Genomic DNA, 24,694 nt, shown 5'->3' on the forward strand with positions numbered 1-24,694 from the left:
GTAAAGAAAAGAAAACAACTGTTAAAACTTTTAAGTACAGAACAAATACTGGAACTACGGTGAACCAAGAATTACCAGAGATTAGCAGGCAAGAAATTAATAAAGAGTTATGAAAAAACTAAAGAAATACATTGGCATATATTTTTGTATTTATATACATATACACTGGAAATGTTCTTAAAGATGATTGGAAACGTTTGCTTTCTTAAATAGCTTAATGTTTTTCCCAGCAGTATGGCTTAGCCTATTAATTTGCTTACGGGGAAATGCAAATGCCCCAAATGCTCTCTACATTTTTATTTTCACGGTACATTTAATCCCTACCTCTTAGATAGTTCAAGGCAAACTTGAGTCCTATTCCTGACTTAATTAGCATATATTGTGAGTCTGTAGGAACTGGGTCAAATAGGTTTGGCTGCTTAATGGGACTCTCCTTAATTCACTGTTGTATTCTTTAATAGTAAATATGATGTTTACGTATTACATAGTTCACTTGCAACGCAAGGACAAAAACCTATCTACTAATGTGATTTTTATGGTACAGCCATTAATGGACAGTTTCTAAATGATGGGTAATTGCGATTACCTTAAGTATTCTCCTATGTTTTTATTTTAAAGATAGGTTTAATTACAACTTTTCCTTTAATTGAGCTAGCCTTGTTAAAACTAGTTATCATAGGGTGGTAGGAACTGCAGTTTTGAATAGTTTTGTGTTTATATATGCTCGCAGTCTGTAGGTATGAACGTATGATAGCTTGATGTAGCTCGAAGGAATATTTTAGCTTTATTCACTACAGAGTTTACCTTGTAGTGCTTTTTTGTTATTATTGGTAAATTAGAAAATGAGAGGAAAGAAACTAATATGATTTAAACATTTTACATTTGCATTTTCCCACGTATCTGTGCATTTACAATTACATTTTAAAAAATTCAGGTTATAGCTTTCTAATGTAAAATTTTATATTGCAGAAGGTAATATGGGGACGGTATATAGACTTTTGGCTTTCCCCGGGCCACTGTAAAATCTGAAAGGAAACATGTGCAACAGATTTTATTTACAGAGTAAATTGCTGAGAGTACTTTCCAGTCATTTCCTTTCAAGGTAGTGACAATATCTATTTTATATTATTGTCAATCTGGAAGGCACTAAAAATCTAAGAAAAACAAATTTCATATTTGCTGAGTATATGAAGAACTGCCTCAGTATATTTTTTAATAATAGAAATAATAAAGATGACATTGTGGTTTTATAAATGTGACACATGGCCATAAATTCGGATCTGAAGCCAGACTCCCCTTGGGCATGCTATGGTATGGCTAACGGGTTGTGTTGTGACTGTTGTGTCCCAAAAATCATGCCAGAGAGAGTACTCATCTCACATATAAGGAGCTCCACCTGTCTGTTAGGGCCCAAAGGGGCCATAAAATCTAAGAGGAGAGAATGCCCCCAGCCAAGAAGCAGTCTGAAACTAAGGAGGTTTAGCAAAGAGGAGATGCAGTGTTCTAGCAAAAGGTCAGATCTAAGAGACCAGTAAAATAGCTTACTTTATGAAAATCAGCATTTCAGTTTCTATTAAGACACTGATATCAAGGAATGAAATTTCTAGTTGAAAATATAAGCAACAGCTTGGCAGTAAACGGTACATCTGCTTCTTTCACAGTCTGCTTTCATCGTTTGACTTGATACTTCTGGTCTCTGTTCATCTTGCTCTAATTTAAATACTGGGTCTTATATTGGAGAGGCCCATGACAAAATCAATTGTTCCGTAGCAGTGAGGCTCTGTGAAGTCATGATCGATAATCTCTAAAAGGTAGTGATCTGATTTAGTCTTGCACTGCTCTAAAACCTAGTAACAGGAACAAAGGAAAACGTTTTGTGTGTGTGTGTGCATACAAAAAATGTGTGTGTGAGTGTGTATGAGGTGTAATTCAGGATTAGGGAGTTGCGTTACAGAAAGCTACCTGGTGATGCTGTAATTACCTGCTTACTATGATTTGTTCTAGTGACCATTCACTTTCCTAGCAGTATGTAAAGCTTTTAGTGGACACCTGCTGTTTTTGCTGCTCAAGATCCATTCATTTTTTTTTCTGGTACCTGTAACCTCAATTTCTCTTTGAAGAACCATCCACTCTTCTATTAAGAATATGAGACTCACGTGTATGCTTTTGGTAAGTCATGTTATCTAGACCTAAAACAAAGTACTATATCCCCTAAAAATATTACTGTTTATAGGATGGGCAGTAACCCCATTAAATAGGAGTAATGAGATGCCTACTAGGATTTTCAGGAAAGACAGTTTGCTCTTTCTTGCTGGCTTTAAATCTGAGAGTATCTGGAGCTCTTCAGCTATCTTTCTACCATGAGGGGAAAGCCTTTTTGAGACAGGAACCAATTCACTTAGAGAGAAGCCATGATTTCCACTCAGCCTAGCATTAAGGCTGTCTGAAACTTTCCCCATCCCTGGAGTTTCATGAGTTATATGATTTTAAACATTCTCTTTTCACTTCAGTCTTACTAGGTTCAGGCTCTCATAATCAAGAGGCATAGTTGAGTAAAAAAGTAGAGAAGAAACTTCTTTATTTGTAGATATAAAACAATTGACTTTTATTTTCAAAAGAAAATGAATTATATACTTGTTTGAAAGTCCTTCTGTGGAGTAAAACCAGCAGAACTTCAAGTATTCTGTACTGTAGGAAATTCAAGGTAAGTTTTTGATCTGTAGGAGGATTGTTAATTGCTAAAGTATCAACAAGGAACCTTGTAACCAAAAAACACTCACTTCTGAGGAACCTACATCCACAAGGATTTTTATGCAAGTGGGCACCTCAGTCACCTCCTTATATCTATTATGTTACCTCTTCATTGACTATCTAGAACAATGGCTGGCACATAGTTAACACTCAATTAACTTTTGGTTGAAAAAAAAAAAAAAAGGTAACATGCCTGTGTGACAAAAGATACATTCAATTATTTCACTGTCAAAAGTGTATGATGACTCTTAAAACGAGTGATGAGTTTGTAGAAGGTATGCCAGTTATTCAAAGAAGTGCTTCAATGATATAATTAACTGCCTGGAAAAAATCATTGTAAATGAAAATTGTTATAGAAATCATGATTCATGCCTTTATTCCACAAATATTTATTGAGCAAAATATTTATTTAGCAAAGAGGAGATGCAGTGTTCTAGCAAAAGGTCAGATGTAAGAGGCTAATAAAATAGCTTCCTTTACGAAAAGTGTCAGGTCCCTTACAGACACACACAAAAAAACTGTGCCCTCATGGAAGTTACATTCTAATGGGGAAGACAGATAGTAAACATGTGAACAGTAAGTAATTTCAGATAGTGAGAAAAAATAAAGCAGGAAAGGCAGGAGAAGAGTGATGGAACTAGAGTGTGGAGCTATTTTAGATAAAGTAGCTAAGAAAGGCCTCTCTGAGGATGTGACATTTCAGCAGAAATGTGAATAAAGAATTAAGCAATGGACAGTAAGAAAAAAAGGAAAACTATTCCAGGGAGGGAGAACAGCACTTTTAAATGCCCTGAAGACCCATCGGTCTTTGTAAGGTCAAGAAACAACAGGATGGCATCTGAATAGATATAATGGATCAATGAAATAGGATTGAGAGTCCAGAGATAAACCCTAACATTTTGTGGCTAACTGATTTTCAATGAAAGGTCCAAGGTAGTTCGATGAGGAAAGAAATATCTTTTCAACAAATGGTACAAGGACAACTGGATATCTAGATGCAAAATAATGATTTTTACCTCTACCCCACACCATACACAGACATTAACTCAAAGTAAATCAGGGACTGAAATACAAGAGCTCAAACTATAAAAGTCTGGGAACAAAATACAAGGGTAAATCTCCATGATCTTGAATTAGGCAATGATTTCTTAGATATGAAACCGAATGTTATAAAAGAGATGGCTGACTTTATCAAAATTAAAAACTTTAGTGCTTCAAAGAGACCATCAAGAAAGTGAAAAGACAACTCAAAGAATGGAAGAAAATATTTGCAAATCATCAATATAACTAGGGTTTTGTATCCAGAATATAAGAACAATTCTTACAAGTCAAATAACCTAATTTAAAAATGGGCTTGGAGGGCAAAGAATTTTAACAGATATTTATCTAAAGAAGATATATGAATGACTAATGAAAGGCACTCGACATCATTAGTCGTTAGAGAAATGTAAATTAAAAACACAATGAAATGCTACTTCACAAGATGGCGATAATAAAAAAGACAAATAATAATAAATGTTGGTGAGGCTGTGGAAAATTTAGAATACTCATTAGAACACTCATTCATTGCTGGTGGAAGTTCACAATGTGGCAGACACTTTAGAGAAGAGTTTAGAAGCTCTGTAAAAATGATAACCACTGCAATCTGGTCTATGAGAAAGGGGAAGCAAGGATCTTTGGCCATAGCGACAAATGAATAGAAGAGTTACTAAATGAAATGGGGAAATCTAGAAGAGAAGCAGATTTGGCAGGTGCAGGGCCAGGAAATCAAGAGCTCCCTTTGACCATGTTAAATTTAAGGAATTCATTGGGCATCTAGGTTGAACAGAAACATCTGGAGTACAGGGGTGAGGTCAGGGCTAGAACGAGTTTTGGAGTCATCCATCCTGGAACTGAATGAGATCATACAGGTAAAAGTATGGATACCAAAGAGTGGGGGGTCAAGACCAGAGCACTGGATCACTCTACCATTTAAAGGTCAGGAACAGAAGAGGACCCAACAGAGAAATCAGGAAAGAATGGCTAGTGTGGAAAGAGGAATACGAGTCAAATAGTGTTAGCCAGGTGAAGAAAATGCAAAGAAAGAGGTCAGTCAAGCCACGTGCTGGGAGATCAAGTGAGATGAGGGTGGAGATTTGATTATGGGACTTGACAGAAGCAGAAAAAATGCTTCATGGTACTGAAATTAAACTTGAACTTAAACTTGCTGCTTCTTTTACTTTTAGTTCCTGGCCTTATGAGTTATTATGTAATAGTGCTTCTATGATAAAGAGTGCTATGCAATTATAGGTATTATAATTTTTGTTGTGACTACATACATTGTACCACCATACAAAATCTACATTAAAACTTCTCTGCATTCCCCAAATCTCTAATGAGCCTGAATAATAGGTTCAAAAAGGTAATAATTATAAAAATACATAAATGTTAGTATTCAAAAATAATTAATATTTTTGACCTTTCTATTTTTATATCTTTTTCTGTTGTGAATTAGAAATGTAAGGCCAATTCAAAGTGCTAATTAAACCTACCTTTTGAAGAAACATACTAATAGGAAGATTGATGAATAAAATCCTTTGAATAGCATCTTCTAGATCTTTCAGAAAAAAATAGCTGACTCTATATATATTTAGGAAGTAGGTATGCAATTTTTTTTTTAGTCTGTAAATAAATTTTAAAGGTTATTCACTTCATTTCCTTTATTTTACACCTAAGGAAACCAAGAAAGTTATAGATTTATCTAGTGGAACACTGAAAGAGGCCTTCTGATTCCTAACTGCAATGTTCACTGAATTCTACTATTCTGCACAAAATTTGTAAAGTCAGTTTGTAGAATTTGCGGTATTGAATTAAACATTATTTGTGTGAAGCTATGAATTATAATTTCACAGTTGCAGTATTACTTTGTTTGCCGGAGAATAAAATTCTCTGGGGAAAGTATGTATAAGAAGCAATACTCTAAGTGGAGCAGGACGTAGTGCGGGATGTCCCTGAAATCATTTGAGTAAATAATACACATTAAAGTCATTTTAATACCTATTTTCTAACCACCTTTATTAAATTATTGCCTTTTAATTTTAAAATTCATAATTGAAAACGCCAAGTCTTTCCAAGTTTTCCTTCTTATGTGGGACACTCAGCATAATGTATTTTTCTTCACTTGGTCCCGACAGATGAAACCCTCACCTGGAGCCCCCATAAGCCCTTCTGGCAGCTGATCTAAAGATATGTCTGAGGTCATGTCTCTTACCCAACTGCTCCATGTACCCTACATTTTATTAAATATCAAAATGATTTCTCCAGGGTACACTACAAGGTCTCCTTCTAGGAAGGTTTCAGAGCATTTTTCCCCCTTGAATATGATGGGTGCAAATCACTTTGTATAACTCACAAGGCTGATTCTAATGTAATTCTAATGTAATGTTGTAAGTTCTCTTTCAGGCAGAAACTTTAGTGAATGTATACTCCCAGGAACTGGCAGGAGATAGCCATGGTGCTCCAGCCATCCTGGTACGTTAGGTTCATTAACGGGTATGTCCTCTTGTCTGGGGCAGACATGGACTTGAGGGTGCATTTTTCTGTTGTTTTACTCTTCCAGCGTGGGCTTACCCTTGACCTCTATGTTTGGTTATAGTGCAGCAGGCTGCAGCATGTAGGGTGGTAGACTCATGAGACTGGATTCTAATTCCAGCCCAGCTTCTCCAAATCTTAGTTTTCTAGTCAATAAAACAGGACCTTCTCTATCCATCACAACATTATTGGTTAGATAAAATCAGTTAATATATGAAAGGGTTTTGAGACATTTGAAGCGTCATGCTGCTGTTTTTCCTTCCTACTTCTGCTTTGGGGTCTGTATGTTCCATACATATAAATATATGTTGCCTTGGATTATGCATTTGTGAAAGAGAAAAGCTAAGTTTATGTTAGTTTCTATTAAAATATTCAACAGTTATGGATAACTTATGTATACTTCTAAATAGTGTTAATAATAATGTTACTCAGTTGATAAATTGTTGAGTTATAGACTGTCTCAGGCACAGGTTCTCAGCCTTCGCTATGCAATAGAATCACCTGGGGAGTTTCAAAAAAATTCCTATCACCTAGGTCACATCCAGACTAATGAAATCAATTTCTTTGGGAATGAGGCCAGGGCATCAGTGTTTTTCAAAGCTCTTATGCAACCTTCATACTGCAGTATGAAGGTTCCTCAAAAAACTGAAAAACAGAACTACCATATGATCCAGGAATTCCACTTCTGGGTGTATATCAGGAAAGAACAAAAACAGTATTTCAAAAAGATACATGCACCCCAATGTTCATAGCAGCACTAATCACAATATCCAAGATGTGGAAGCAACCCAAGTGCTCATCAACAGACAAATGGATAAAGACGTTTTATATACATGTTTGTATGTGTGTATACACACACACACACATACATACATACACACAATGGAATATTACTCAGCCATAAAAAGAATGCAGTTCTGCCATTTGCAGCAATGTAGCTGAACCTAGAGAATATTATGTTTACGGAAAAAGGTCAAAGACAAATACTGTATGATATCACTTACATGTGGAATCTAAAAATTAGTACACATGAATGTATATGCAAAACAGAAACAGATTCACAGATACAGAAAACAAACTTATAGTTACCAAAGGGGAGAAGGGACAAATTGTGGGTAACAGATACAAACTACTATGTATAATATAAATAAACAATGATATATTGTATAGCACAAGGAATTACAGCCATTATCTTGTAATAACTTATAATGGAATATAATCTACAAAAATGCTGAATCACTATGCTGTATACCTGAAACTGATGTAATACTGTGAATCAACTGTACTTCAGTTAAAAAAAAAAGCTCCAAAGCAGATTCTAATGTACAACTGAGGTTGAGAATAATTGATTTAAAGTGTTATTTTCTTGTTAAGGGGAGAATAAGGGGAATAGGATCTTTAAGTTTCTTCACTTGGACTGGGAAACAAAGGGAAGAGCCGATACGATGGATATGATGGCTGAGAGTTTTTCATGTGAATGGGAGCAATCAAGTCCTCATTTTCTTCATCTCACTACTTAATACAATTTGGACTATTTTTCTCAATCATGTTCATCTATAATCAAAATGGTTTATGCATTAAAATCCTTTCTATAATTAAAATTCCCTAATAATGAATTTCAAGTGACATGTACATGATTTTTTTTGTTACAGATAATTTATTAAAAAGAATATCCATTATTACAAATCAGATTTCTAGTCTGTAGAAGTTAAGACCCTGAATCTGGGCAGTACTTTATGGTTTAAAAATCACTTCCATCTATTTAATATCATTTAACCCTAGAGTTGAAAACAGACTTGAATACTTAATGTCTATGAAAAATAAACATGTAAAAAATAAGTGTATTAAATTAGAATTCTTAGATATTTTGTCCTGTTTTATTGTGATGGATAGTTTGAAAATTGAGATGTTTCATCACTGAGGAAGAACACCAAAGTTTACTAAGTATTTTTTCATGGCTAAACAAAGTTAGTATGCTGCTTAGGTCAAAAATGACATTCATTTTAATTCAACAATGAATGTCAGTAGTAGCATTATTGTATATGTTTATTGCTAAATGGAACTTATTAATCAGATTAGAAATGTATTAGTTCTTTAGGTCCCATTAAAGGATACAGAGGTATACTTCTGTTAATAATAATACTTTCCATTTGTACAGTACTTTTTGCTTTCAAAGCACTGAAAGTGTTCATGTGAGTTCAAGTCAGCATTCCATCTGCATCAGGCAATTTTATTGTAGTTGAAACAGGTTTAATATTATTTGACAGAAGAGGACACTGAGGCCACAACAGGCAAGTATCTGAGATTATGTGATTAATTTAATGGTAAAATGGGACACAGAACTTGGATTTGGGGTCAGACAGATTTAGATTAAAATTCTAGCTTGATCAATTATACTTCTCACAAGTTACTTATATTCTCTGTGCCTTGGTTTCTTCATTTATAAAAAAGAAAATAAGATTATTGTGAGGACAAAATGAAATAGTATGTGTAAGCAGGACAGCTATATAATTAGTGGGTTCTGGTGTAAAATGAAAATGTGACATTCTTTGTTCAGTGATTATTAAGAATTACAAGTTGGTGGCAGAAGAACATTAAACCAAGCGTGGGGCCCCTTCTAAGTGCAGGACTTGGTGCAATTGCATAGGTCACACACCCTGAAGCCAAGACCTGTGTGTGACATACATGGTGTGTATAGCATAATACACTATATATGGTGTAAATAGCACAGCAGGCAGTCGATGTATGGTAACCTTTGTCCCGTCTTTTCCTATTTTCATTCAGACTTCTCTTCCTGAATTAAAAAACGTGGATTCATTATAATCAGTTATGTTTTTCACCTATAGCATTCCAGTAAGTGACTGCTTTTTAAAAAGTAAAATCTCCAAGCTTTACTTTAATAGAAATATTTGTGCTTTATCATGCTTACATAGCATGTCCATTTGTACTATGTTAAAGATGTTTCCTTGCACTTAAAAATGATGAAGGATTTAGGTTTTTTCCATATTGTACTTGATCAAAGTTAACACCGTTGTTGCAGTCAATTAAGAAAACTCTGTTTTCTTCTTTATGGCTCTTTTAATTCACTACTACAAATGTCTTATGAAAATAGAATATCTTGATTTAAATGCCTGAAACCCATATTAGACATTTTCAGTTATCTCCTTGGTCTTTGTATTTAATCATTACTCTGATTTTCGTGTGAAACTATACTGTTCTTAAATGTTTAAAATATTTTTCTCCATTTTTTCTTGTTAAATATGGAAAAATATCTTGTTTATAAGCACACACATATTAGAAGTAACTTAGGAAAATAAAAATACATGAAATATTTTCATTTTGAGAGTGAATTACATAATCTTCAGCCTCTTTTTGTTTTTCTATCTATAGATGAGGGAGGTGCAACTAATAATCATTAAGTTCCCTTCAATGTGTTCATTCTTAAAATCTTGTATTTCTATTTCTTCTGTTTCCTATTTCTTTACTCCTAGTGTCAGGCTTACTATGTGTGTGTGTGTGTAGAACTGTATCATTCGACTCACAAAAACTTTTTGCATGTTGTTGGTGGGTAGTACTGTTCTCATTTCATAAAGCGAAAAACACCATCTTGAAAGAGTGAATGACTTGGCCAGGGTCACACAGCTAATAAAAGTTAACATGAGACTTGAATTCCACATTCTGAGACCGACTCCTAATTTCCTCTTTCCTGAATGCTATAGAGCTAAACAAAGAAGTGGAGAGGTTAGAAAAAGAAAAAGAGATGAAAGAAAACAGTGTAGTACTTGGAAAATGTGCGCTGGAAAATGTTCAAGCGCTGACTAGGGAAGGGGAAGCCCGGCTCTGCAGTGTTTGCTGGCTCCCTATGTAATCATCCCCGCAGTTTCAACCGGTCAGTGTGATGTCACTGAAGGTGGAGCTGGGAAGAGATGCACACAGCAGCGGGCCAGGGCGAGTCAGCCCCAGCATGCCGCGGGTAGTGGACAGATATTACGCTGAGTCATGAAAAAAGTTTTGAGAAACTATCTCCAGATTGATAACTCAGGGGAGAAGGTGAGCACAGTTTGGGAACTAGTGCTGTTTGTTTAAATGCTCCCTAGGCTTTCTCGTGGTCACTCCAAAGTTTTCATCTCAGCATTCCAAACCATTTCAGCCTCAAATCAAGGCAGAAAAAAAAAAATGGGAAAACAGAAGGAATTATGCTTAAGTAGCTTCCTGAATATAGCCATTCAATGTTTAAGTTTTCACCTCTCAGTTTGAAAGACACCTGATGTTACAGCTGTGAATCAAGTAACTATACATACATTCTCGGAAAGAATCACAGAGTTTTAAGCAAGCATGTAAACTAAAACTTAGTAATCCTCTCATTAGGTCAAGCTATATAATTTATGTATTTTTTAAGAAACAATGTAAAAAAGGCCTTTAAATTTAGAGTGTTCAGAATAACTGCATGCTAATACTAAACCTACTATTCAAAGTATGTGAAACAGGGGGCACTGATCTCAGTGGATTTTTAAAAGTGCTGATTCTGGGAGAAAAAAAATTTGCAATAACTTATTTTATTAATTATTGTTGCTAGTAGGAATAACTAAATCAGAGGACTGGGCTGAGGTTATGATATTTGTGGGGGAGAGAATATGAACAATTTTTAAACTAAGATTCTAGGGTAAAGCATAACTTAAAACTTTAACTTTTTAGACTCTCTGGAGAATTAGGAACCTCACATCATTACCTGATTAATGATACCTGCCTGGTTTATTTTACCTTAAACCCAACACTTGACCTACATCAAGGCAGGATAGGAAGAAAATTGTCTTAAAAACTCATGATTCTGAGAATGATTAATATGTATCCTCAGTTTCAAGAAGGGTATTAAGAAACAGAGGAGATGTCTAGAGCAGCTGGGATCCAAGGAATAAATGGCTCTTAACAGCATAAAGGAAAAAACTGGAGAATGAAGATAATCTTATCTGATATGTTTAAAAAATAAGGAGGGTGATATGTAAAGCTTTGAGTAAGCAATAATAAATGGAACCTTTATAAACCATGTTAAGGGGTTAGTGAAGTCAGTGGGAGCTTTCCCTAATTATCTGAAGGATGAAATAAGAGAAATTAATTTTCTGAGGCTATTAAGCTCTTAATGTCTTACTTTCTAAGCTTAATATAACTCAGTAAATGAGATCCTATTCAGTGTCCTGCTCTTAAGGAAGAAAAACAGATACTACAATGGAAAAGCAAATCTTAATTTTAGATAGGTCAGAAGAGTAGCATTTTTAAAAACTACACGGCATTTATTAGTGGCTTTTGGAGCATTCAGAAACGCTTCCCTTCTAACTGCTGTTTATCATTTTCTTCATAGCAAAGTTTTATCTCTGCACTATTCAACAATCAGAAGGCAGAACTTTTAAAAAACGTTCCCACAAACAGACAGGAATATACAGGTTACTTTTTACTCTGTCAGTTTCACCAAAGTCCTTGGTAAATACACCGAATCCGTTGAAGCTCTTTGTAACATTTAAAAGCTGTGCTATTGAGCTAAACTGGAGTTGGGAGTGGGTAGAATAAGCTGTCAAGTAAACCAGAAAGACGATTCCAATTCATCAGTTTTTCCTTATGTGAAACGGGCATTTCACCAACCATCAATTCCTATACGTTGTAGTTCTTACCCACTGAAAATAATGATAAAATTCCTACAAAGAGTGCCCCACCTCACTGGACATGGCGACAGTATCAATGTGTTCCAAACTACATTAATGAGGGAAGGCAAACCATGGATTGATGGGGCTTTCCCGAATATTTCCTGAAAAATGATCAATTGTAAAAGCACTTCTCACCTGCTCTGGATACCCATCCATACTTCTTTGCCCTTTAGTTTGAATTAAGCACCGTCCAGGCTGAGGTCCCCGGGTGGCCTGTGAAGAGGGGATCTGAATAGGCAATGGTGACTGAAACTGCTGGATGGTCACTTTGTTTATGTTGCCCTCGTACGGCTGCTGCTCCCGGCTCCGATGCTGAAGGCTTTGGGACCCCATCAAGGTCTGGATATGGCTGCCTGCCTGTGGAGAAGATAATCCATCAGAGGATTTGTGGTGTTGAAAGGATGTGATTAAAGTAGAAAAAAAAATGGTAATTACAGAATACCTCTCTGGTAAGTTAAGTGGCGTCATTTGGGCTTTCAGCCACAGCTGGGAAGGATAATGAAAAAACAGTAAGGGTCTGCCTACTGTGGTTTGTGACAATATTAATACCAGAGCAAGGTCACATTACATACACTCATAGTCAACTGATGGCTTGCCAAAGATGATTTTAACCCCATTTCAAGAGAACAAAGTTTAGTCTGACAAATCTCAAGAAGAAAAAGAAGTTACAACTTAAAAATAAAGTGGGGTTCTATCTGGCATTTCATTTTGAATAACAGTAGGAAGAGAGATGTAATATATGAAACGGGGAAAATGATGGGACCTGGTTCCTTAATTCTGAAGCAAAAGAATTGCATGTTTTCCTTTATGCCACACGCATGCATAGTAAGCTTATTCAGGTGAGTATAATCAGTATTTATTAATTTTCTTCATTATTAAATTAAGAATATAGTTTTTAGAATCTTTGAGTTACATTAAAAATGAATCATGTGATAAATTTCTGCAAGTATCTGTAGCTTGTGGAGTCACTAGATATGGAAGGGTCCTTAAAGTGAGCTCTGCATGCAGATCATCTTGATATGAGCCTTCAGATTCATCAGTATCTCATTTAAAGTAATCATTTATCAATCCTTAAGGGTGGTTGTTGGAGGAGAAAGGGCATGCTTACTTTGGGCTCCCATCTTTAAATGACATGGTGCATACCCCTGTTTCTCTGTTCACTCTGACTTTCTCACCTTCATTCTAGCATCAGCTCCTTGAGTCATTCTACTTGATATCTTTTCTATTTAACTTTTTTGAACCCAGGACCTCATGCATGCTAAGCACGCACTTTACCACTGAGATATTCCCCACCCCTACCTGACATCTTTTCAATCAAGCAAGCAGTTATGTTTGTGAGCTAATAACCTAGAACTTGCCTTTTAAAATTAAGTGGCTTTAGCACGGGATCTAACATGGGAAGTAAACACTTATCATTAGTACTTTTAAACATGTGCTTTAGTGCTGTGCTTGGTACTTCACCCTTTACTACAGAAGGATCTGGGGGATTACTTCATGAATTCATTTTCTTTCTTGATCTTTTAAGGGTAGGTAGCTTGAAATTCAAAACTAAATTTCACCTTAGAATTCATTAGTTGGGAATGTTTGTGAGTTTTCCTGACTAGTCAAGATTTTTGATTACTATGAAAAAGTCAGACTGGAGGAATAAAGTTAAAATTATTAAACAAATATTCAAGGAAAAAATGAATTTCGATAATTTTAAAGTTCTGAAGAGCTTTAAGGAAAGTTCATGAGAGATTTAAGGAAATGACAGTGATCATGGAATATCGTTTGGAGAAGACGAGAGGCATATTGCTTGATTCAAAACAAGAAGTAATTTCAGTGAAGAAAATATTCAAAATTATCATTTGGCAATATGTAGGGCAAAATAAACAGCCATTTGATTATATTTTAGATGTCCAAAAGAAGACCAACTGATTGTCTCATCATGTACATTATTTTTACATTCAAAAATAGCAAAGATAGCCATAAGAAACTGCAGAAAAAGACGGGAAAAAACGTTCCAAGCTGTAACAGTACAATATCAAAAAATTATCAATCCAATACTTTCCAACACAATTAACCAGGGATTACAAAACTATGGCATTGTAAGCACAACTAAGATAACCTCATAAAGCACAAATGTGTGTTTCTCTAATGCATCTATTTACTTCTCAGAAATCTAAATGAAAGGAGGTATCATAACTTTCTCAGCTATTCTAGAAGACTGAACACCCTTCTGGTCAAGTTTTTCCTAACTGCAAGTTAAATTCTCTCCTATCTCCATGGATTTCATGTTCTCTTGTTTGGTAGGAGAGGAATGCCATGATAAACCCAGTATCACGTGTTGAGCTGCTGTACTTTGAATGAACTCACTGGAATGCTAAGATACTTAGAGAAAATGATTTCCTGGAGTCAGAGGAGCTGCGGGTGTAAGCTAACTAAGGCTGATTGGCTTGGCTACTGAAAAATCAATTGATCTTATTTTTATACCTGCTTTTCACTTCCACTGGTATAATGTTCATGAATCTTTTAGTTGGTGCTTGACCCAGTGGGAAAGAGGAAGACCGGATGTTTAATTGAAACTGACCACATAGCCCAACAAAAAATTTTTACACCCAGAAAAACTAAGAGGGGTCCAGATATAGCTTTAGTCCCATGATGCACAATCCACATGAGAAAATCCATAACGATTGCTTAATAGTCTTTTCATTGATTAGAATATTCTGGTAATGGTATATCCAAGAGTAAAGTTATCTATATAATTACTATCTATATATAATAGAACTATAGTGGCCTTTAGACTTTTATAATTTATGTTTTCATTCTGATGGGACAATTTGAGCTTCGATTTGAAGTTCTTTGAGGGTAAGTACTACATACTATTTACCATCTTTAATAACTGGCACGGTAGCTGGCAATTAATAAACAATGACTACCATCCAAATACTAGATGCCAAACAATGTGCTAAAATTTACCTTACACATATTACCTCCTGTAATCCTTACAATACAATGGAGAGACAATTATTAATAGTTACTATTATTTAATTTCACTGAGAGGAAACTAAGGCTTGGAGAGGTTTGGTAACTTTCCCAAGTAATTTGCACAGCTGATAAACTGTCAGGACGAGGATTTGAACCAAGGCTGTCTGACAATCAAAGTTTATGCTCTTAAACACAAAATTATATTGTAACCACCCTTCCCCCTAAATTATCTCTCTTCCTTTAATAGTTGAACTGTGAATTAAAAAGGAAACATGAAATGGAACAAAAGGATCAAGCTGTTGAGGAAGGACATATTAAACTATTTTAGCAGCTCTTTAATTTGCAAAAGGTCCATTCCTACTTATCTATTTAGGTCTATTATCTATTTTAGATCCTATGTACGTGACTTAGAACTTTGTATTGAAGCAAACAGGATGATGTTCTGTGTATTTAGTAATCTTTCCATGATTATGAAATAATGCAGCTCATGTTCTCAGATGGCTTGGCAAAACATGAAGTGGGCATGGGAGGAGCATTCTGTTAAACGGTTCTGTTCCCCTCAGGAGCAGTTCTTTCACTCTCTATTGGGGCGATAGCCTGCAATGAATAAGGATGGGGAATGACAAATGTAGAAAGCAAAGAACTGACACTGAATTTTGCATGAAGTTAAGCAAACACGAATGACAAAAGACATCTAGGGGACAATTATGGTGTGGAGGGATTGTTAAGAGGAAGTTTTTTCTGATTGCCACAGAGGCTTAAGAAACGTAATATGGACGTTTATGATGAAGTACAAAGGGCTGATGAAAATGTAGAAAATGTCAAGAGACTGAATTTGTTCAAGCAGAAGGTTAGCTATGAGAACACTGACTCACACTGAAGGGGAATTTAAACATGAAGATTTCTATAAAGCCTGAACTACACATCTTGAATGATAAAAAGAAATAGAGACAATCTGACATTTGTTTTGAGCTTTCAAGGGGATGTTGGACAAAATAACATGTATTGGAGAATAGTGATGGAATATGGTATTTTCAAGTTGACCCAAAAAATACTTTCAAGCTTTACAGGGAAAAACTTCAATATCCATAGGACCCAAGGAAACACTAATGTCAAAGCCATAGAAAAGAAATGTGATTTGATACCAAATGACATTGTTCATATGAATTTCATCCCACAGCTTATCAAGATTATTGTGTGAAAATTTGAAGTGTTTGGGAGGTTTTGTATGATATAAAACAAATGACTTTCTCACTACAACAATATTTTGGTTCACATCATTCTCTTAGAAAACAGTGTTAGACTGCGAAGTGTATTACCCAATTTGGTTATCTGTTTTACTACTCATCTTGGCTCTTAGACCACTTGGGTTGCTTCCAAAATTCAAACATAACTTCAAAGGATGACAATTTATGCCACTGAGAATAGCCAAATGGACACAATTCATTCTCTAAAATTAAGTTCAAAAGGGTTCTAAAGATGTTTGGGAGTAGTGTCAAGAACACAGAATCATCTACAAAGGATAATTAGGTAATTGATTTCAAGGAATCAGTAGCACTTATTTAAATGAGTCAGTTTCAGTAATTTTGTAAAACAATGAAACAGTCCTATTACTTTCTATCTCTACCATGTGTATTCAGCAGCCTTTCCTTCTTTCCTTTCCTTTCCTTCCCTTCCCTTCCCCTTCCTTCCTTCCTTCCCTCTCTCCCTCTCTCTCTCCTTTCTTTCTTTTCTTTCTCTTTCTCTTCTTTCTTTTCTTTCTTTCTTTCATCAACATGCAGGTTGTTTTAGAAATCAAGACAGTAAGACTTCTGCTTCCAGGTAAAAAGAGTAGACATACTTTCCCCTATTTCCTCCATTAATAACAAATAAAAACTCTGGATATTATATACAAACAAATAGAAGAAAGCTCTGGAAAGTAGATGGAAGAAGCTAGACACCTGGGACCAAGTAACTACGTGGCGGTAAATTTTTTGGGCGGTAAATTTTATTTTTGTGTCATATATCCTGGATTAGAAGATAAAGAAGTGGATAGCCCAAGAATGCAAACAGGTGCAGACAAGAAAAGCCCAACAAAACCCTACTCTCTCTAGCCAAAGAACCAGGAAAAAGGGGCAGCCTAGCATGACAGAAAAATTTAGACAACAACTACTCTGCTACTGCTAAACTGTTGTTTCACCCCAACAATGGCAGCAAAGGCCAAGTGGGAAGCCTCATAGGGATGTAACAAGGCATAACAACACTCCTGCTGGGGTGTTGTCAGAGAAATCCAAGTAAAGTGTCCCTGTATTCATACCCATCAGCCAATAGTAAGCCACTCCTCCACCCCCCCCCCATGGTGTCAGTGGAGACCACACAAGAAGCATAGACTTACACTCCCACCCAGCAGCAGTGAGGCACTCTGCTATCTTCCCAATAGGGTGGTTAGAGAAGGTCTTAGTAGAGAATCAGGACTTCCTCCATTACCCAATTATAATGAGGCTATCCCAGTAAAGTATCAAAGGAGACCATCTTGGGAGCTGGAACTTCAATCACTACCTAGCAATAATGAGCAGACTTTGCCTCAAGTGTCACTGGAAGCTAAATGGGAAAACTGGATTTGTATCTCCTCTTGGCCAAGGTGAGGCAGTGCGCCACCCTTCCCCAGCTGGAGTGTGTCAGAGAAAAATGACCTCTTACCTATAGAGGAAAAACAGTTTGAATGACAGTGGCTATCTCATCAAAAACCGTGGAGGACAGAAAGAAATGGCACAATATTTTTCAAGTGCTGAAGTAAAAGATCTGTCAACCCAACATCCTATTCTCGTGACAATATTCTTCAGCAATCAAAGGGAAACTGGAGCGTTCTCAGATGAGGGAAAATGAGAATTTGTCCCCACTAGGCTTATCCTAAAATAATGGCTAAAGGACTTTCTCTAAATAAAAAGAAAATGATAAAAGAAGAAACCTTGGAACATTAGGAAAGGAGAAAGAACATGGTAAGCAAATATATGCGTAAATACAATAAACTTTCTCTTCTTGAATTTTCAAAATTATGTTTTATGATTGAAGTTAAATTATGGCACTATCTGAGGTGATTCTAGATGTACTTAGAGTAAATATTTAAGACAACTATAAACAGACGAGGATGAAGGGACATAAAGGGAAGTAAGTTTCTATACTTTACTTGAACTGCTAAGTGGTAACACTAGTAAATTCTTACAAGTTATGTATATATAATGCAATACCAGGAACAAGCACTAAAAAAGCTACACAAAGAGATATACTAAAAACACTACAGATAGGTCAAAATTAAATTCTAAAAAGTATTCAGATAACTCAGAGGAAACAGGAAAAAGAAAACAAAGAGGCAAAAAAAGAGAATAAACAGAAAATAAAAAATTAAATTAAGACTTAAATCTTAATGTGTCAATTATTAAATTAAATGCAAATAGACTAAGTACACAAATTAGAAGACAGATCTTGGCAGGGTGAGTCAAAGAACATTACTCAACTATATGCAGACTACAAACAAAATCACTTCAAATATAATGATATAAGCAACCAGAAGTTGAAAGGATAAATAAACATCATGCAAGTATGAATTTAAAAAAGAGAGGTGGCTATATTAATACCAGATAAAGAAGATTTTAGAGCAAAGAAAATATGCTAGGAATAGAGAGGAATATTATATGATGAAAAAAGAGTCAATCCACCAAGATGATATAGCAATCCTAAATGTATACACAGCAAACAGTGGAAGGGCAAATGCGTACAGCAAAATTGACAGGAAAGAAATAGACAAATTCATTATTGTTATAGCTGGAGATTCAACACCCTTCTCTCAACAATTGATAGAAGAACTAGACTGAAAATTAGCAAGAATATAGAGGAACTCAACAATACCATCAACCAACCAAATCTTATTATCACTTACAGAACATTCTACTTGACTGCAGCAGAAAACACGTTCTCTTCAAGTTTGCACAGAATATTTACTAAGATAGACCATATCTTGATTTGGAAAATAAATTTCAACAAATTTAAAAGAATTGAAATTACACAGAATATGTTCTCCAGCCACAATAGAATTAAACTAGGAATCAGTGATAGAAATACAAAAGAAAAATTTCCCAACACTTGGGAACTAAACAATATAGTTCTAAATAATTCATGGGTCAAAGAAGGAGTCTCAAGAGAAATAAAACACTGTGCTGAACTGATTGTAAATGACAATTTGTGAATATAGCTAAAGTAGTGCATACACTAGAAAAGAAGCAGCCTCAAATCAGTAATTAAGGTACTACCTCAATAGCTTAGAAAAATAGAAGTCAAATAAACCTAAAGCAAGTAGAAGGAAGGAAATAATAAAAAGAGCAGAAGTCATTGAAACTCAAAATAAATAACAGATAAAAAATAAAACAAAGAGCTGGTTCTTTGAAAAGATCAATAAAATTGATACATTTTTAGCAAGACTGAAAAAAGAAAAAAAGAAGACACAAATTACCCAAATCAGGAGAAAAGGGGGTCTCACTACAGATTCTGCAGACTTCAAAAGGATAATATGGTAATACTACAAATAACTCTACACAAGTAAATCTAGTAACTTATATGACATGGGTCACTTCCTTGAAAAACACTAACTACCATAATACACCCAATATGAACTAGATCATTTGAATAGCCCTAATAGACAAAGTTAAGGCTGACAGTTTCTCCTGCATTCCTACTTAAAGTTAAAAAAATTGCAAGACCTTAAGAACTAATAAAAATTAAAACTTTTTTTTTTGAAAACCTAGTGCATAGTTAAGTTTTTATGTATTACTGTAACCATCATTTTGTGGGCTTGCCTCAATATTCAGTGCAGTTTTATCACTTCCACAAGTGATTTTGTTGGCAAGACTTGGGTTATTTTGCGGGAAATGGAGATAGTTTTAAATAGGAAGGGGTAGCATGAATCTTAGATGATATAATCAGGTAGTTTATGAACTAAATTATTGAGAAACAAAATTAACAAAATGAACTAAATTCAATATAATGGATGGATCTGTAGGTGGGTTTCAGTAATGCTTAGAACTGATTCTATTCTTTCTGAGATTCATAAAGGTAATAAAGAACTTGTAAACGTTTCAGATTAAATAAAATGAAAAGCTTGGAAAACAAGCACATTTAGGAATATCTAAAATATTTGATTTGTGTAGGGTCAATAAGAATAAGTTGATGAGGACTCAAAAGTTCTTTTTAAAATACATGACTGGTGCCATGGAGTTTTTTTTCCTCTCTTCTGAACAATGAGCAGAAGAAACAACACCAAGTCGTGGCAAAAATACTAGTTAAATATATCAAATATATACTTGATGTTGAGGGTTATTTACTACTGCAACAAGACTATGCTGTAATATTTTCTGAAATTTTTTTGGTTGCATCAGACAGGTGGGATACAGTATATCAGTAGTATAATAAAGTGGTAGAACCAGACATTACTGGGCTCCAGTTCTGTGTTCTTCAATTCCATTCTCCTAGCTCCTTTACCCATGAGGTTGTGAAGATAAGGAAGTATGTCAGGCACCTTAGTACAGTGCCTAATGTGTACTGTAGATACTGTTTTATGATTATGACACAAACCTACTAAGTTTTATTTTTTTCTTCTTATTTATACTCAGCTAGGGCAATTTTGATGCCCAAAATCTATATCCTCCCACTGGGTATTAGAAGACAAACTAGCACAAATATGTGAAAGGGAGCTCTGAAGCTTGAAGGAGACTGGGCAGGGAGATGTTCTTCCTCCTGCCTTGGGGATCTGGTGACAGTGCAGTACTGGGGAGAGGGGGGCATTCAAATTATTTGCTGATCTTAAATTTTTTAGAGTCAAATACTGACAATATACTCCAGTGCCTCAAATGAAGATAAAAAGGTGAGGCAATAGGGCACTGAAGGGAAAGGCCCTATGTGCCTTCGGATGGCAGCCGACTGATACGTGCAGCCAGTCATTTCTGACTTACGGAAGCTCTACAAGCACATTCTTCTGTGATTAAATCTCAACTTACAAAACATAGCTCTAGAATTGGAATTTATTAACCAAAATGAATAAACAATAAACAATAGAATTCATAATAGTAAAAGTGATGAAATTAGTGCTAATTCTACATTTTTCCACCTATGATTTGTTGTGTGATGATGCTGACTTATACATTCCTGAAATAAAATAAAAAGGAAGATGTTAACAATAACAAAAAAACTTTGACAATCATTTATTTCACCTTAAGGTTCCTATCAACCTACGGATAGTGGAATAAGTTAGATAAAAATCAAGTGGTAAGAAACGGAATCTTACCATTTTGACATCCTCTATTTGGCAACAATCCATGATCATCTGCCAGTTACACTGCTTAGGTCTGCAAATTACATACTCAGTCATAGACATTTTCATTACATTGGGTTGATTTTGCATTTTCTTTTTGCTTTTAGATTTCTTCCAAAATGAAGATAGTATAAATGTTACTTGAGTTACCTCAATTTTCTGAAGTAGAATAGTCATTTGTTTTAAGGGACACTTATGTTAAGAATTGATGGAATAAGTAGTTTTAATCTGCCACTCTTTCTGTTTCTTTATTCTGTGGCAAGTTTTTTTTTTTCTACCTCTGACTTAATAGCTATTTGATAGACACTCTGGATTTACACTTTTCTTAAGGAAATAATTTAGAGTCAGTCTGGATGAGAACAGTCTTCTGATTTTATGACAGTGATGTCCCTTGCTACTGGAGACAGCTGTATTGTTGCACTGGTATTAGGAGATAAAGGGATGTGCTTTCTGAGTTAAAGAATTAATGTTGTACTAAGTAAGAAAATCCAATACACAGGCTACTGTGAAACTAAACAATGTTTTATAGAGCTGTCACTCTTGCTGTAACTTAGAGAATAATTTTTCCACAACTTCCTATCTGTATTATTTTTGAGAACAAATTTAATTACATAATAGAAATAGAGTAAGTTTGAAAAATATCTATGAATTAAATAAAATGAAAATCAACTGATTAAAATGTATCATCCTGGCTGTTCAGATTAATAAGATAAATATTTGAAATGGGTCATTAAATAGAGAAATTATTTCATTGATTTCTTCAAACCCTTCTTTCTGATTCATCTACTATTTCTAAGCACATGGGACTGCCTCTGTAGGATCCCATTTTCATGAAATTTTGACTTCCTATGGGCTACATACTCTTTCTTTGGCAATTAATTCTTGTTTAACCAGCAAGTCTTTACATATTTTCAGCCTTTCTCTCTTACATCAATAATTTTTTAATTATTAGGGGAATTGAATCTAATTGGATGTATTCGTTCTTATTTCCCTAGTATAGCAAAGAGCTTGACTGTACTGACTCACTAGAAAAGGTAACAGGATAATCAGTCAATAAGCTTTGTTTTAAAAGAGCACATTTAATTCATCTGAATGACAGTTACGATCCTGGTAACCCAAAAGAAGTGCAACTTGAAAGTCTTAAGACTAGATTTTAGCCCTTAGCTTCTCATTGTTCTTTAGAGGGACTGTTTGTACATGTTAATTTGTACAATCTTAAGCAGTGCATTTTTATCCCGTTCTAGAACAATTATGTTATTTATTCCATAAAGACCATACTGAGGCTAGTACAGTTAAGACAGAGGCATAGATTTGTTAGAGAGGGGAAACCAGTGGATGTCTTGACATAGTCATTCAATATAAGCATTAAAAATTTCAAAGAGCCTTCTACAGGGGTTTGGTAGATGCCTAAAAATGTCATCAATAATTGATCCTTAACCACAAAAGTCCCATAAGTTGTAATTTTCACCTACCTACTTCTCCTGTTCCTAACCCTTCCAAACCTAGAGTGATATTTATGACAGTGGGTATGCTCATCTCCCAGGCAACTGGTGTGATTGGAACTGTTGCTTAAAACTCCCTTTTCAACCTAAGGATGAAATTAAGGAATGAATACTTAGTATTTACACAGATATTCAATTCCAGATTATTTCTGGACACCAAAACTCCAAGGAAAGTAGAGCTGCATTATTACAGTTCTAGAGAGTCATTTTCAAAATTCTGCTAGGAGTAGTACCTACTTTTATATTTGGACACATTTGGTATCCTCCCATGATTCCACTCTACTTTTTTAAACTTATGTGCCTTGAAAAAAAGTGGCTTTTGGTCAAGAGAAAAACTGCATATATTTATGTAAGAAACAGATTGTGCTAAAAGTTGTTTGTTTTTGGTAATTAAAAAAAATCTATAATTGCATGACTTCACCCATCTTTTTGTGGACTCACTTTTTGTTTTTTCAGCAGCGCTCACTGACAGAAAAGGCATTGGGCTGCTATTTCTTCTTGAAGTTCAGCAGCCTTAGTCGAGGTGACATCAACATGAGTGGGGGTGACAGGAAAAGGATGGTGGAGGGAAGCAAAGAGAATCTCAACCCACCAACTGACTCAAAAGATCACTTGTCCCAACGTTTATAAAAATGTTTGGAGTTCAAATGACTTTATATAAAGGATTCCAATCTGTTTTTGAGTTTCAGTGATGGCCCAGTCTACCGGAAGAAAACTCCAACCAGTGCAAGATTTGCCCCAACAAGGAGAAAAGTGAGGCTTAGGAAAGAGAATCAGAAAAGGAGAAGCCAGGATTGTGCTTGGCATTACTCATAGTAATAGAAAACATTGTTCTCATTTATTTATAGACTGATGAAGTCACGGCATTGTTCCTGGGAATTCTTCACTGTTAATAACGTATACTGTTCTAGGAGGGAAAACATACGAAGGCTCCGGCAAAACTTACACTACTTAGCACATTTCTTTCTGTACAAAAGGAGACCTGACATTCACTGAAGTGTCAGTCATTTTTTTAATTTCAATTTTACTTTAAATTAGTACAGATATTCTTGATTCTTACATTATTCATGGAAATAAGAAACATTTCTATTTCCCTGTCTCTTATCTCTCATACATAAGGTTTACTCAGCTGGTTTTCATATTTCCCTCTTCCACATCTTGATCTGCTATCATATAGCCTCAATATTTATTCTTTCTGCCATCCTGATATTTTCCAGTAGTTAAATCTTCATTTCTCTTTCTTATCTATTCCAGACTTTTCTCTATTTCTACGTAACTGAGCTATATCCACCCTCCACCCCCGCCCCACCTCCTGCCCACTGCCTCTGATATAAGGGATTCCAACAGCAATGTGGCTTAGTCTCAGTCAAGTTACAGAAGCAAAGAATTGTAGTTACTTTTATTCCAGTTTCACATATATAGAGTAATGATAGCAATATTTGTTTTTAATGGCAAAAGGTTTGGGGAAAATTACTTTTCAATGACTACAACTTATAGATTATATATTTTAGATAGGATTTTTATAGTATAACAATAATATGATTTTATTTAAACTACTAAATGTATAGATTAAGTTGATTTTTATTAAGCTGATTTTCTTTTAAACATCTACTCATTTAAAAGTGACATTGATTTATTCTTACCCTGTGAAAAATTCTGCAATAGGCTGATTTTTGTTACCGAGTGAAAAATCAATCCCAATAGTAATTTGATTCAGTTGTTTTAAGTACAAGTGATGGCTTAGTCTTATGATTAATAACAAAACAATATAAGATTTTCAAAAGACATTTCAGATCTTATATTTCTAAATATGTATGAAAATAAATAGTAAAATGCATTATACTAAGAAACATTATAAATGCTAAGAT

At 35.0% G+C, this 24,694-nt stretch overlaps 1 protein-coding gene across 4 annotated transcripts in view; it reads right to left on the reverse strand.

The window, feature by feature from the left end:
- Window positions 1-24,694, reverse strand: part of LRRC7 (leucine rich repeat containing 7) — a 430,080-nt gene that overhangs the window by 30,980 nt on the left and 374,406 nt on the right. For all 4 annotated transcript variants that reach the window (XM_064493462.1, XM_064493461.1, XM_064493460.1 and 1 more), the window contains one exon: window positions 12,153-12,374. In XM_064493462.1, coding sequence (XP_064349532.1) covers window positions 12,153-12,374 — 222 coding nt within the window. The remainder of the gene's footprint in view (window positions 1-12,152; window positions 12,375-24,694) is intronic.

This window comes from Camelus dromedarius, chromosome 14 (assembly GCF_036321535.1).
Source record: "Camelus dromedarius isolate mCamDro1 chromosome 14, mCamDro1.pat, whole genome shotgun sequence".
Taxonomy (NCBI): domain Eukaryota; kingdom Metazoa; phylum Chordata; class Mammalia; order Artiodactyla; family Camelidae; genus Camelus; species Camelus dromedarius.